The sequence below is a fragment of the Tetranychus urticae genome, chromosome 2 (assembly GCF_039701765.1).
Source record: "Tetranychus urticae isolate SD_2017Ah chromosome 2, NJAU_TeUrti_SD_1.0, whole genome shotgun sequence".
NCBI lineage: Eukaryota > Metazoa > Arthropoda > Arachnida > Trombidiformes > Tetranychidae > Tetranychus > Tetranychus urticae.
This window is the reverse complement of record NC_142959.1, coordinates 12,097,872-12,109,816: the sequence shown is the minus strand read 5'-3', so window position 1 is coordinate 12,109,816 and position 11,945 is coordinate 12,097,872. Positions and strand designations below refer to the sequence as shown.

The 11,945-nt window shown below is 32.2% G+C and overlaps 4 protein-coding genes and 1 long non-coding RNA gene across 9 annotated transcripts; 3 read left to right on the top strand and 2 right to left on the bottom strand.

Moving 5' to 3' along the window:
* The first annotated feature begins 95 nt into the window (after positions 1 to 95).
* LOC107366352 (uncharacterized) lies at positions 96 to 2,501 on the top strand. 2 transcript variants are annotated; one of them, XR_001569629.3, is made up of 4 exons: positions 619 to 758; positions 1,020 to 1,156; positions 1,462 to 1,619; positions 1,907 to 2,501. It is a non-coding gene; the product is annotated as an uncharacterized LOC107366352 (long non-coding RNA). The 2 variants fall into 2 exon arrangements; XR_016198868.1 differs by lacking the exons at positions 1,462 to 1,619; positions 1,907 to 2,501 and adding an exon at positions 96 to 233 and having other exon boundaries at positions 601 to 758.
* Positions 2,502 to 2,997: 496 nt separating this feature from the next.
* LOC149093899 (translation machinery-associated protein 7 homolog) lies at positions 2,998 to 3,542 on the top strand. The gene is made up of 2 exons (XM_089267809.1): positions 2,998 to 3,173; positions 3,264 to 3,542. The coding sequence occupies exons 1-2, from the start codon at positions 3,158 to 3,160 to the stop codon at positions 3,437 to 3,439; spliced, it is 192 nt and encodes a 63-aa protein (XP_089123935.1). The 5' UTR covers positions 2,998 to 3,157; the 3' UTR covers positions 3,440 to 3,542.
* Positions 3,543 to 3,953: 411 nt separating this feature from the next.
* Positions 3,954 to 5,057, top strand: LOC107370561 (uncharacterized). Its single transcript, XM_015938543.3, has one exon. It carries the CDS (start codon positions 4,099 to 4,101, stop codon positions 4,669 to 4,671), a length of 573 nt encoding a protein of 190 aa, XP_015794029.1. The 5' UTR covers positions 3,954 to 4,098; the 3' UTR covers positions 4,672 to 5,057.
* A 1,303-nt stretch (positions 5,058 to 6,360) lies between these two features.
* Positions 6,361 to 8,552, bottom strand: LOC107368603 (lipopolysaccharide-induced tumor necrosis factor-alpha factor homolog). 2 transcript variants are annotated; one of them, XM_089267808.1, is made up of 4 exons: positions 8,416 to 8,552; positions 8,289 to 8,321; positions 7,061 to 7,234; positions 6,361 to 6,956 (listed from the first exon to the last, which is right to left on the bottom strand). In XM_089267808.1, exons 1-4 carry the CDS (start codon positions 8,420 to 8,422, stop codon positions 6,697 to 6,699), a joined length of 474 nt encoding a protein of 157 aa, XP_089123934.1. In that variant the 5' UTR covers positions 8,423 to 8,552; the 3' UTR covers positions 6,361 to 6,696. The 2 variants fall into 2 exon arrangements, with proteins under 2 accessions (XP_089123934.1, XP_025017729.2); XM_025161961.2 differs by lacking the exon at positions 8,289 to 8,321 and having other exon boundaries at positions 8,416 to 8,549.
* A 60-nt stretch (positions 8,553 to 8,612) lies between these two features.
* Positions 8,613 to 11,112, bottom strand: LOC107368580 (phosphoserine aminotransferase). 3 transcript variants are annotated; one of them, XM_015936452.3, is made up of 6 exons: positions 10,835 to 11,112; positions 10,661 to 10,737; positions 10,528 to 10,588; positions 10,127 to 10,196; positions 9,197 to 9,748; positions 8,613 to 9,129 (listed from the first exon to the last, which is right to left on the bottom strand). In XM_015936452.3, exons 2-6 carry the CDS (start codon positions 10,721 to 10,723, stop codon positions 8,757 to 8,759), a joined length of 1,119 nt encoding a protein of 372 aa, XP_015791938.2. In that variant the 5' UTR covers positions 10,724 to 10,737; positions 10,835 to 11,112; the 3' UTR covers positions 8,613 to 8,756. The 3 variants fall into 3 exon arrangements, with proteins under 3 accessions (XP_015791938.2, XP_015791929.2, XP_089123933.1); XM_015936443.3 differs by having other exon boundaries at positions 10,857 to 11,112; XM_089267807.1 differs by having other exon boundaries at positions 10,661 to 11,112.
* Positions 11,113 to 11,945: the final 833 nt, after the last annotated feature.

The following is an 11,945-nucleotide window of genomic DNA, read 5'->3' as shown; positions in this document are numbered from 1 at the left end:
GCAAGAAAGAGAAATGATATAATTGAACGTTAAATCATATAAACTTTGATAAATGAATGTTCATCTTCATCATCACAATTTGCCATCATTTCTTTGTTTGATTATAACCTGCAACAATCAACACCATCACCACCAACATCATCATTATTATGAAAACACGTTCGACAAGTGCCATCAGCACCTCATAACATCCACATTCAATGACAAAGCCAACTCACAAAACCGTTTCTAAAGTATACTGTTTCCCTGCAATCCCAATACACTCACTTTGTTTACCTGTCTTTCCTTCATTCCTCTCAACCCCTCCTACATTACCAACCTTACCTTTATTTTTGTCTCTCTCTCTCTCCACTTCTTTCCCTCTGTTTTCATCTGTTTTTTTGATTTGATTTGACAAATCAAACAAACAAATGAACAATCAACCGATTGCCAGGAAATTTCTTGCATCGAGGTCAACAGAAAATCACAATCAAAACTCACTATTCACTATTCAACGTTTTTTTACCTTTTCTTCATTTTTTCTTCTTCTTCACTCTCTTTTTCTGAATTTTTTCCCTTCTTTCTCCTGAGAAACTAACCTTTTCTTTCTTTTCTCATTAGATTTTATTGAAACCGCAATCCAAGATGATCGAGTTAAAGAAACACCATCAACATCAGTTCATAAAAAAAACAGTTTGCTGCGTCTACTCTTGGTTTGCTGGAGTTACAATATCGTCACGGAATGGCGATCAGATAAATTATATGCCATTGCTTGAAGGGTATTTAATCGACCTTCTCTTCAACTCTTTCTCTCTCTCTTTGCTCAATTTTTCCAGCTCCATCTTCATCATCATTTTTCATCAACCAAAAAGTAAACTCACAAAAAAAGGTTGATATAAATTAAAACTTTTGATGAGGATAGAGGCTAAAATTGGGAGTAAAATGGGCGACAATACGTTTTCAATTCATCTTGCAGTTTCTTTTTATTTCATTTTAAACCTGATTATTCAATATTAACTGCTCTTTTTTTTCTGAACCAGATGAAAAGATGTTACTCAAGTTACTCATAAATGGCATACTGAATTGGCAAGTTTCTGATGGTGGCATTGATTATCAAATCTCAAGAAATGGCGAGGATAATGATGCTTCTTCATAGGCAAACGCCTTAAATTTAATGGTAAATTTACCGTAAGCCGGAATTATTTTGCATCATTTTAGCTTAATTTGAAGCCATTTGCTTTAATAATGTGAACCAAATTTCATTAATTACCCAAAATCCCATTCAACTGAAGCCAACTATTTTTAGCAAATGTGTGAGAATCAAATTTAATATTTTAAAATGATAAATTTTCATCAATATTGCCTCAACATGGAAAAACAATTAAATCTCAATCTTCTGTTTTTATATGTGACCAGCTATTTTAACTTTAATTACATTTAAAATGTTTTATTTTCTCTCATTTTTCTTTCTTTCTTTGCCAGGTTAAATTGTCGTTCAAATTGTCCTGGTTACAGTTAACTGCAATACTTTGATACCTGAGAGTCATGAAAATTGAGAAAAAAATATTCATGTTGCACCAAACTGAATGTAAAAGCTTGAATCATTTTACAAGGTCGATCAACAAGGCAACTCTTTGATTGTGAGTTAATTTCTCGTTGCCTATTGTTGATATGATTGTAATTTAAGTGATCGTTAAACAAAACGCATAAATTGTAGAGTTTATTGGATAAAATCCAACAATAAAAGTGTCATTAGGTGAAACTGAACAAAAAGATCATTCTCATTATGGTCAAATGTAAAAATAATCAGAAAAGATCTTAAAATTAGAAGTCAATTTAAGAAAAGGCTTTTTTTATAGATTGGACAAATTATTTCAAACATGTCTTTTTAATCGAAACATTTAGTTTAATTTTTTTTCTCTTTCAGTTTCTTTCTCATGGAATCTCAAAAGAATCTTTATCTTTCCAAATTATCAGTATTGATTTGATGTTAAGCATGGTGAGGACGGAAAATTAGTCAATATTGGACTATTCAACTGGTCTGGTTAGAGCTAATGAAACGTCCCAAATTGAATAATTGTTGATTTTACTATCTATTGCTTCCAATCAACTCTTCAGTCACATAAATCACGCTCAGCTTGATTGGTTATCAACAATATAATTTTTTCATCTTTCCCTTGATTGTCATCAAAACAGTTACTCTCTTCAACGTCACAATTTTTGATTGGACCCTTATAAAATGGAGTATGAGTTCACCAAGAAAATATGACAATCATGAAATCAAATTGCAATGGCTTTGGTGACAAGATGACTTGGAGTTCTGCTGAAGGAATACTGTTGAGTAATGAAAGCTGAACACTTGTAACATTTTACTTTATTGAATAATCAACCGAGAGGTTGGTCTTTTTGAGTCATAGACTTATGCTACGGCGAGTACGTTGAAAAACATCAGCCACACTCCGAAGAGTGCTGAATAAGCTTCATTGATAAAATTTCCCATAAAACTTACGTAATTTCAACAAGTTTGTTTCATTTGCAGATGAATCCACATGAACGATTGAGTAGTCATTTTGTTCAGTTTGTGATAACTATTTTAGTTTAGTCGGGACTACATCATCTATTGAATGATCTTTGATTAAATTTGGTTGTCTTTGCTGATCAGCTAATCAACGGTATTCCGGTTTGAATGACTAATTTCCTTCAATAATCACAGTTTTTCTTGATGTTCTTGGAAGGGTTTGAATGATTGGTGGATGACTTTCGAATTGACAGTGAAATATAAAGAAAGATGAGTGAAGAAAAAGAGGCTACATTCAGTATTAAAATGAAAATGCTCTAATTGTAACTTTTTAACAATCAAAATATAATATTGAATACGATATTAAATTAAAAACAAACCAAAAAAGTATTTACTATACATGTATTTACAATCGTTAGGTGGCAGCATGAGATTTCAAAATTTGAAAAACAGAAAGTGGCGCCTTAACAGCCACCTTGTCAAAGAGTAATACTCTTTGCAGAAACGATAAATTATTGAAATTTTGTAGCAACACATGTTGTTTTAACCAGTGAACTTGTTTACACTTTGATTGATTTTGTGACTATTTCTTCTTTCCATTGAATTTATTTGTTATTCAACATTATAGCTCAATCTTGAAGGCCATCACTCACTAGGAAAATGTCATCCCGAGAAGGTTTGTATTCTGTCACCTTGTTTATTATCGTCTTTTTCATCATATGTTAATATCATATTTAATTTTTTTTCTCTATTTTTTTTCTTTAAGGTGGTAAAAAGAAGCCATTGAAGCAACCTAAAAAACAATCAGGTGATGTTGATGAAGATGATCTTGCCTTGAAGCAAAAGCTCCGAGAAGAACAGAAAGCATTGAAAGAGGCTCAGGCTAAAGCTTCATCACGGGGACCAATTGGTGTTGGTAGCAAAAAGCTTGGCAAGAAATAAACTTGTCAATCTACAATTCTAATAATCTGCCAATGATAATTTTTCATTCAAAGTTATTAAAACAAATGCCATAAGCCCAAATAAAGACCCATTATTCAAACAATCAGTGATATCCATTATTACTCGTCCTATTTTGCAAAAGCTCATTTCTTTGATTTTTCTCGTTAATTTTTCATCAATTATTTGCAATTTTCACCCTCGGCATGAATTATAAAAACTTCATATTTGAACTATTCAGCTTCTTCTCTTTGCTTTTGATACTTTTTTGATAATTTGCCAATCGCCTATCATTTAAGCCTTAATTGAGCTTCAATTTCCACTGCAACTATTAATCTTTTTACAGTCGTGGTTATTGATCGAAAATTCAAGCACTTCAGAATTTTGTTAATTTCTTAATAATTTTGCAATTTGTTTGAATTGAAACCTTAAACCAAGAAAATGAAAATCATAATTTAAAGTACGATGTTAACCAGATCAGCTAATACTATCGTTTCTCTGCATCCGATATATCGAGATTGAGAAATATCTGTTGGAGTGGTTCATTGTAATTTTGAGCTTTTTTTCATCAATTTTCCAATGCTTTATCCACTCAGAAACAGACCATAATCTAAACTTTTTTTATGTTAAATTGTATTTAATATCTTGATTTGTGTTCCATTATGGATACGCTCTCCTTCTCATCGGGAAACGGTTTGATTAAACTAGCCAATGTTGCAGCCGCAGCTCAGTCAGGCTTTTTATTGACAACATCATCCTCCTGTAATGACATTAAACTGACAACTGCAATGGTTCAGAGAACCGTGTCTGAAGTTTCGAGTGACTCTAGTCAATCATTATCCACCTTAGACTCAAGATCTAGCTCTCAAAGCGATAGTGGCTGCGAAAGTCAAGTGTTATCTGTTCAATCTACCTCAGGAGCCAAAGTGAAACCCGGAAGGAAAAGCAAGTCTGCTCCTGAAGAAGATCCTCGACAAAAGAAAGTCAGATCTCTTGAAAGAAATCGAGCTGCTGCTATGAGATGCCGAGAAAAGAGGAAATTGGCAATCAAAGCATTAGAAGCCAATGCTGATGAAATGCAAAAGCTAAACGATAGGTTACAAGGTGAAGTTGCCATTTTGCGGAAGAAAGTGACTGAATTAAAAACAGCTCTATTGGCTCACAAAGATTGTCCAGTTACTCTGCAATTGAAAAAAAAAGATGAACAATGTTTCCCAATTATGCTTCACTCTTGATATAATTCATCTTTTGTATATTGTTACTTTATTATGAAAATTAGAAACAAGCAGAAGCAAACGCTAATAAAATCAGCATTTGAAACTAATCTTGCTGTTGTCTTATCCGAAGCTGTTTGTTTGATACAACTGGATTTATTCAAATCCATCAGGGTTCCTCTTTTGTTTACGATTCTCTAAATCATCAACGGTTTTCTGATTCCCGTGAGTACATTCCAATCACTCGGATGAGGCAGGTACATCAAGCAATGCCCAATAATTTATCATGAGATCTAAGAAAACCAAGGAAAGAAAGGCTGGTTCCATTCTTTCTACATCTGTATACGATCAATCAAAAATCACTTCAATTACAACCCAAATTTAGCCAATAAATCATTTTGAGTTCAGTTTCAGTTTCAATTCTTTACATAAGTTTATTCTCTTTAATCATTTTTTCTTTGCGTATAATCTGTCTCTTGATAATTTCAGCCAGATTTTTATTATTCCAGATAACTTTAGTAATTGTAAGTTCTCATTCTTTCCGGTTTTCGGCTTGTTTGTACAGCAGTTTTGTAGCTTCAGTGCCATTGAGCTGAACCATGTTATTTCTTCATAGCTTCAACGTACAATAGGTCCGAAAAGTATTGAAACGCAAGCAACTAATTATTATTTGAGATCAATCTAGCAGTCTGTTCCAATCCTTTAAGATTAATGTTAGCTCTGATGCTCCAAATTCATTCATTTCGTCTTCTTTAAATTGATATAAAGTCAACTTCAAGCTTGATGATCCATCAACAAACGGGCATGTTGAACAGTGAACAGTTCAGATCTGAAATTATAAACTTTGATGCTCTAAGTAAATATTTAACTCTTTCGTTGTAGATTTCTAGATGTTCGAACTTGAGCTATTTTGCTTGTCCCAAAAAGATCTGGAGTCTTGGTTTTGGAAAATGAAACGACTTCTGTTGGATATGAGCTCTCATTCCATCTTCATTCTAACAAATAAATTTTTACATATTTGTGGAATCAATCCTTCATTACCAGGAGATCCAGTCATGGTGAAGGTTTTTCCTAAACTTGTTTGACCGTAAGCAAAGATACCTTCAAGAGCACCTTTCCCCACTGGTCATGATTACATTACATGGTGCCATAATTATCCCCTCATTTCTTCGTATTTATATGAATGGCAAAGAGTCAATCGATAAAAATCGACATTTATCTACGAGATGATTTTAATCTCGACTTTTTTTGTTTATCAACTTGTACCAAATGTTAGTTTGGTTGAATGATGAGTTGGTCGATTTTTTTTGACAATTTCACTTGTCCTCCTGTTTTTGATCACCATTTACTCCCAAATCGGATAAATCTCAATCCATCTTGATTGGCAAATAGTCAGAACATCTATCATTCAGTTTCTGTCAGATATTTAGGAGTAACTCTCTCAGAAGAAAGGTGAAGATAATTGCAAAAGAAGCAAATATTACAAGAAATAGTGGCGCCATAAATACTCGAATTCAAATTTATTCAAAATAAATTAATTGCTTAATGCTCTTTATTCAGCAGAAATTAATTGTGACCATTGTAAACCCTTTGATTTATAAATAATACAATCAATTGGCATAATTTTCTGCACTTAAACAGTCTAGGTTTTCAAAAGTGGAACTTTAGAAACAATTAAGACAAAGTAAATCAGTATAAAGTAAAGATTAGTTTTTAGGAAAACATTTTTTCCGGTTTAATGATTAAATTACAGGAGTGTCAACAATTACAATGCTCAGAACACTTAAAGCTAACAAGGAAACAGTCAAAATATGAATGGATTTATGTTTGTGCGAATCATCCTTTCAAGTCAAAACCCAAGCATCATTTTTGTATAATCATAGCCGGTTTATGATGATACAACAATTTCTCTGTAAGAACTTCAGACAATCAGAGAAGTTCAAATAAAGGGTTATTTTCTCATCTCGTTGATAAGAAAAATCAGCGAATCCTGGGGACTTCTATCTTCCGGTTAATGCTACGTTTGATGAATCACTCATCACCGCGTCACTTGCAGTATCTTTGGTAATGACCAATCTTTTGCTTACAATTTGGACATTTATGATCAACATTACGACATGAGTCCATACAAAATGGTAAACAACAGCAGCAGAAATAAGAAAAGACCAAACATGTAAGCCATGTCATCAGTCCAGGGATATGTTTCGTTTTTGTCACAACATATTGATTGCAATGAGGACAGACAGCATTCTGGCTGTAAGGTCCGAATTCATCGCTGATATGAATCGGAACATTGTTGATGGGCACTGAAAAGAGAAAAAGGGAAATTAAAATGGTTTCACGGTTTAGATCAAGATTGGTTAATGGCCAAGATTAGAAGAGGAACAATTTAAATTATTTAAATAATTACCATTATTAGGGTTATCTGTGAACTGTTTATCTGATTGGTAAGGTTGGGTTTGATTTTGAATTGTGGTACCAAAACTAGCATCGTATGGAGGCGGACGCTCGTAGGAAAAAGTGTCTCCATATCCAGGTAAGTCTTTGGCACTATCCATTGCCAACGAGCTGGTTGTTAACTGGCCTTTGTTATTGACAGCAATTGTTTTTAAAAAAGTAATAAAATAAATATTCAATTAATATGGACACAAATAAATATAAACTGTTGAGTTAAATGTATTTCAATAATCCATATCAATGGTCCAATATGAAAATCACAATTGAACTATTTGCTGATTGATAATTCAAAGAAACTTGTTTTGATTCATAAATTAGTTATAGACATGATACGATAGAAATGATACTTCTGAAACTACTGCGGGTAAAGCTGATAAAACTAAAATAATTTGAGTGGCGCCACAAAATGATACTGCAAATCATTAATAGACATGATTCAGAATTTGAATTTTGAAGAGCAAGTAAACTTAAATTGATAAGAAAATTTCACCTAATCAAGAAACTATTCATGATAATGAGGAAACATAATCAAGTGGAACCATAAATCGCCAATATCTCTCAAAATCTTATTAGATCAATGAAGCTTTTTGGAAAATGAATATTTTTCCATCTTGAAAACGAGTTCGAGTAACCAGAAATTATAATATAATGTGATCAGTTTTGATTCATAAATCAGTGCCGTTATCCCTTTCATTGCTTTCTATAAAAATTGTAAAATAATCCATAAAATCTAATACTAGCCAGCCAAAAATTAATTATCTTGATCGATGCAATTTCACATCTTGTAAAAAATGATTGAAAGTTCCCTACAGCATTGGATTCTAGACCAAGAATTGTTTTAAACTGTAGCTCCACTTTAACAATACCAATATGGTAAAAGTTGATTTAAATAACACCGGTAAGGATTTAGTCTAGAAAACTATTTCTGTACAATGGTCAGAGTATTTAAGGCAATCGTTCTGATTTTTATTGCCATTTAGCGCGTACTGGCGAACGGCAAGAACAAAAAAACATCTACAAAGTCAATAGTACAGTAACCAAAGATACATGATAACAAATTCATCAAAAGACCAATAAGAGTGATCAAATGTAAATTCTTTACGTGAACCATCAAAAATAGTTGGACTAGCAGTGTTATCAAGTAAATCTGGGCGAGGATTTGGATTTATTAGTCTTTTTACCTTCCATTCTTACATTATTGTATAACAGTTTCTCTGTGAAATAATAAAAAATAATGAATAATAAGCAAAGGCAAAACCAAGGCAACCAGAATTCATGTCGAGAACTACAATTATGTTCGTAACTTACCTGTCATTGAATACTCTTACAACGTCTCTTTCGAAAGCAAATTCAACAGTAGACGATAATAAATGGTGATTATAGCTGGTTGTTAATAAAAATTAAAAAGATAAAAGAAACGTTTTTACAACGTTCTAATATGGTTTAGAGCTAAGCGATAATTGCTATGCTTGTATCAATTTAATTAATGATTTAAATTAATCGTATTATTCAATTTGCCTTATTTGAATGTTAGTAATATTTAATAGCAAAGTGACAAAAAAATTCTTAAATTGTCAAAATATTATTCTAAAAAGCATTAGTTTTTAGTCAAAATTTCAAATGTTAATTTCAAAAATTTTATCGAAGGCTTATTGAGAATTGGCTTTCATGAAGTTTATCATGAACTGCTCTAAAACTCTTGTATCTTCGATAGAAATGGCATTGAACAATGAAGCTCGAATTCCTCCAACTGATCTGTGACCCTTAAGTTGTATCATTCCCGCGGCTTGTGCTTCCTTCAAGAATTTGGCTTCAAGTTCAGGATTTCCATTGGATCCACCTACACGGAATGGAATGGTGACTCTACTACGGCAATTTGCAGCAACAGGTGAATAATAAAATCCATTAGATTGTTCAATAACATTGTAAATCATGTTTGATTTGATTTTGCTATTTTCCTCCATAGCACTCAATCCACCTTTCTCTTTGATCCATTTCAAATACAAACCAGTCATGTAGATACTGTTGATTAGAAATGTTTTTGTTAATGGCTGAATAATATTGAGCTAAATTAAGTGAAATGACTTACGCGAAACAGGGTGGTGTATTGTATAATGAATTATTGTCAGCCATTGTCTTGTAGTCAAAGACAATTGGAGTAACAGATTGTGCTTTACCCAATAAATCTTTACGAACAATAACAACAGTCAATCCGCCAATGCCAATATTTTTTTGTGCGGCAGCGTATATTAAACCAAATTTAGAAACATCGACGGCTCGAGTCATGAAATTAGATGACATGTCACTAACCAATGGAATATTTTCAGGAACATTCGAAGGTATTTCTTGCCATTCAACACCATGAATAGTTTCATTGGCACAATAATAAAAATATTTAGCATCCGAGGAAAGATTCCAAGTTGAAGGGTCAGGAATTGAAGTGTAAACCTTGGTTGATGGAGTAACCGATTTTACTTTCCCAAATTTGAGAGCTTCTTTGTAGGATTTATCCGACCAAGTTCCTGTAATCAAGTAATCAGCAGATTCATTGCTATTTGAGAGGAGATTCAAAGGGATTGCTGAAAATTGGCCACTTCCTCCTCCTTGGACAAAAAGTATGGCATGGGTGTCTGGCACTGACCTAATGAAATAGAAAAATCGTTAAAAGAAATATCAAAGCATAGTAACCAGGTTTTACTCGAGACCATCTCTGATTAAAAAAAACAAAAAATCTCTAAGGTGAATGTACGAAGTTCATCAATCTAAATATTACTACATAAGACCAAGGATGCCATAATACCATAACACAATTATCAAGGATAAATAACAGCTTTAAATCGCAGGTGCGATGAAGATGTTAAAATAAATTGTTATCTAATTTGAAATAAACACATTTTGAGATTGTTTAAACTTGGCTAATGTTTCAGAAATCAGGTCTTATTACTAAGCTCATTGCGCGTTCCTAAGCTTTACATTGTAATATAAAACTCACATAATACAAATAACTGATTCAACTCACATTAATTCTCTTAAGTCCTTTTCAGCTTCGGTAATTATGTTTGCGAACTGCGCTGATCTGTGGCTGAGCTCTGAAAAAAATGAAAACAAACATAATTGAGAAAATAGATTAACTTTACCCAAGAGTACTTTACTCTTTGAACTTTACGATTATTAGACCATTCGTTAGAAGACTTTAAGCAATCCAAAAAATCAGACAGACAGATATGCTAAGAAAATTGACAATTTGTTTGGATAACAGTAATTCCCAATATTAATCAATAATTTTAACCAAAGTTAATGATTAAGATGGATAGCGAAGAATTAAAACTTTGACAACTGTCACCATCAAAGTTGTCATTTAGGTTAGTAAACTAAATCTGGTCAGGACAAGAAATACTTGGAATAGAAAACAATACTTACCCATAACACTGCATCCTGATTGATCATAATTCAACAATTCAGAAGCAGCTTTAACCAAAATCTATCCAGTAAATAAAGAGAAAAGTACAATGAGTATTATTCTTGTTGATAAATTTAAACTATTTTTACTAACTTCTTCAGGTAATCTCGATGGGCCAGCAGAGAAATTGATACATCTATTGAATTGGTTAGCCATATTGATGAGTTAAACTGTGTTAAATATGAGTTAAACAATAAATGGGTTCAACAAAAAGAAAAGAATTAAAGGATGGAAAACGTGTTATCCTAAGTTGATGATCAAGGTTACCATGAAAAAGCTCAAAGCTTACAAGCAAAATTTTTTCGAGAGAACAGCCTTGAATTTCACTTGAAAATACAGTATGATGTTGATGACGATTATTGAATGTTGTTGGTAATGATGATGATGGTGAAAGTAATGATGAGAACGATGATGAAGTTGGTTGTGAAAGAGAGAGTAGAAATGGCTGAACTCAAACTAACAGAAAATACTAGTCTAATGCATAAGACTTTTGTACACAAAACTATTGAAACAGTTGTCAATTAAATACTAATTGCTAGTATTGCTATTAACTGAGATGACTTTTGAGATTTTCACCTTTATATTTACCGTTTTTACAATCAATTTTATTGATCGAGAGGTGAAAGTCACATGATTAAAAATAAAAATCATATGTTGAATGTTAGTTATATTGAATCCATAAAGATATGAGATTATATCTTTTGAGTAAAAGATAGTTACATAGATAAATGCTAGATTATACCAAATGTGGTGATTTTATATGAATCCAAAGCATTGAAAGCTTAAAATAAGCATTTATTTTATCATTGTTATCAAGAATTAACGTAAATGAGATAATAATCAGAGATTAGTGTGATTAATTGACTAAATAAGTTCTTCTATGAAGCTTAGATATCTTGATGTTAAGTAATAAAATAACAAGTTAGTAATAGACACGACATAAGTAACAGTAATTTGTATAAACTAACTTTCATCTTTATTAATAATCAAGAGGGTCAGTCACTTTTTGGCAAATTAATAATTCTGATGGTTTGATCCGTTAATCAGAATATAAAGAAATGTTTAGGCACTAAAATTGGTTGACTAAAATTATGATAAACAATCAACTGACTAGATTTTGGCGATAATCTGTAACTTTTTGCCATAATTGATAATAGATCTATCAGAATTGATTAATTTGATATTGATCAATGATCAGTGATCAGTGATCAGTTGATATTAATTGAACAAAACAGATTAAATCATTGCGAGACATCTAATCAAGAAATTAAATACATGTATGTAAGGCTTGTCATTTGCTTGATCAGCGAATAAAATGTGAAATGATAGATAAATTGATCATGACTTGAGATTTATAAGGCCCACTCGAATCTATTGG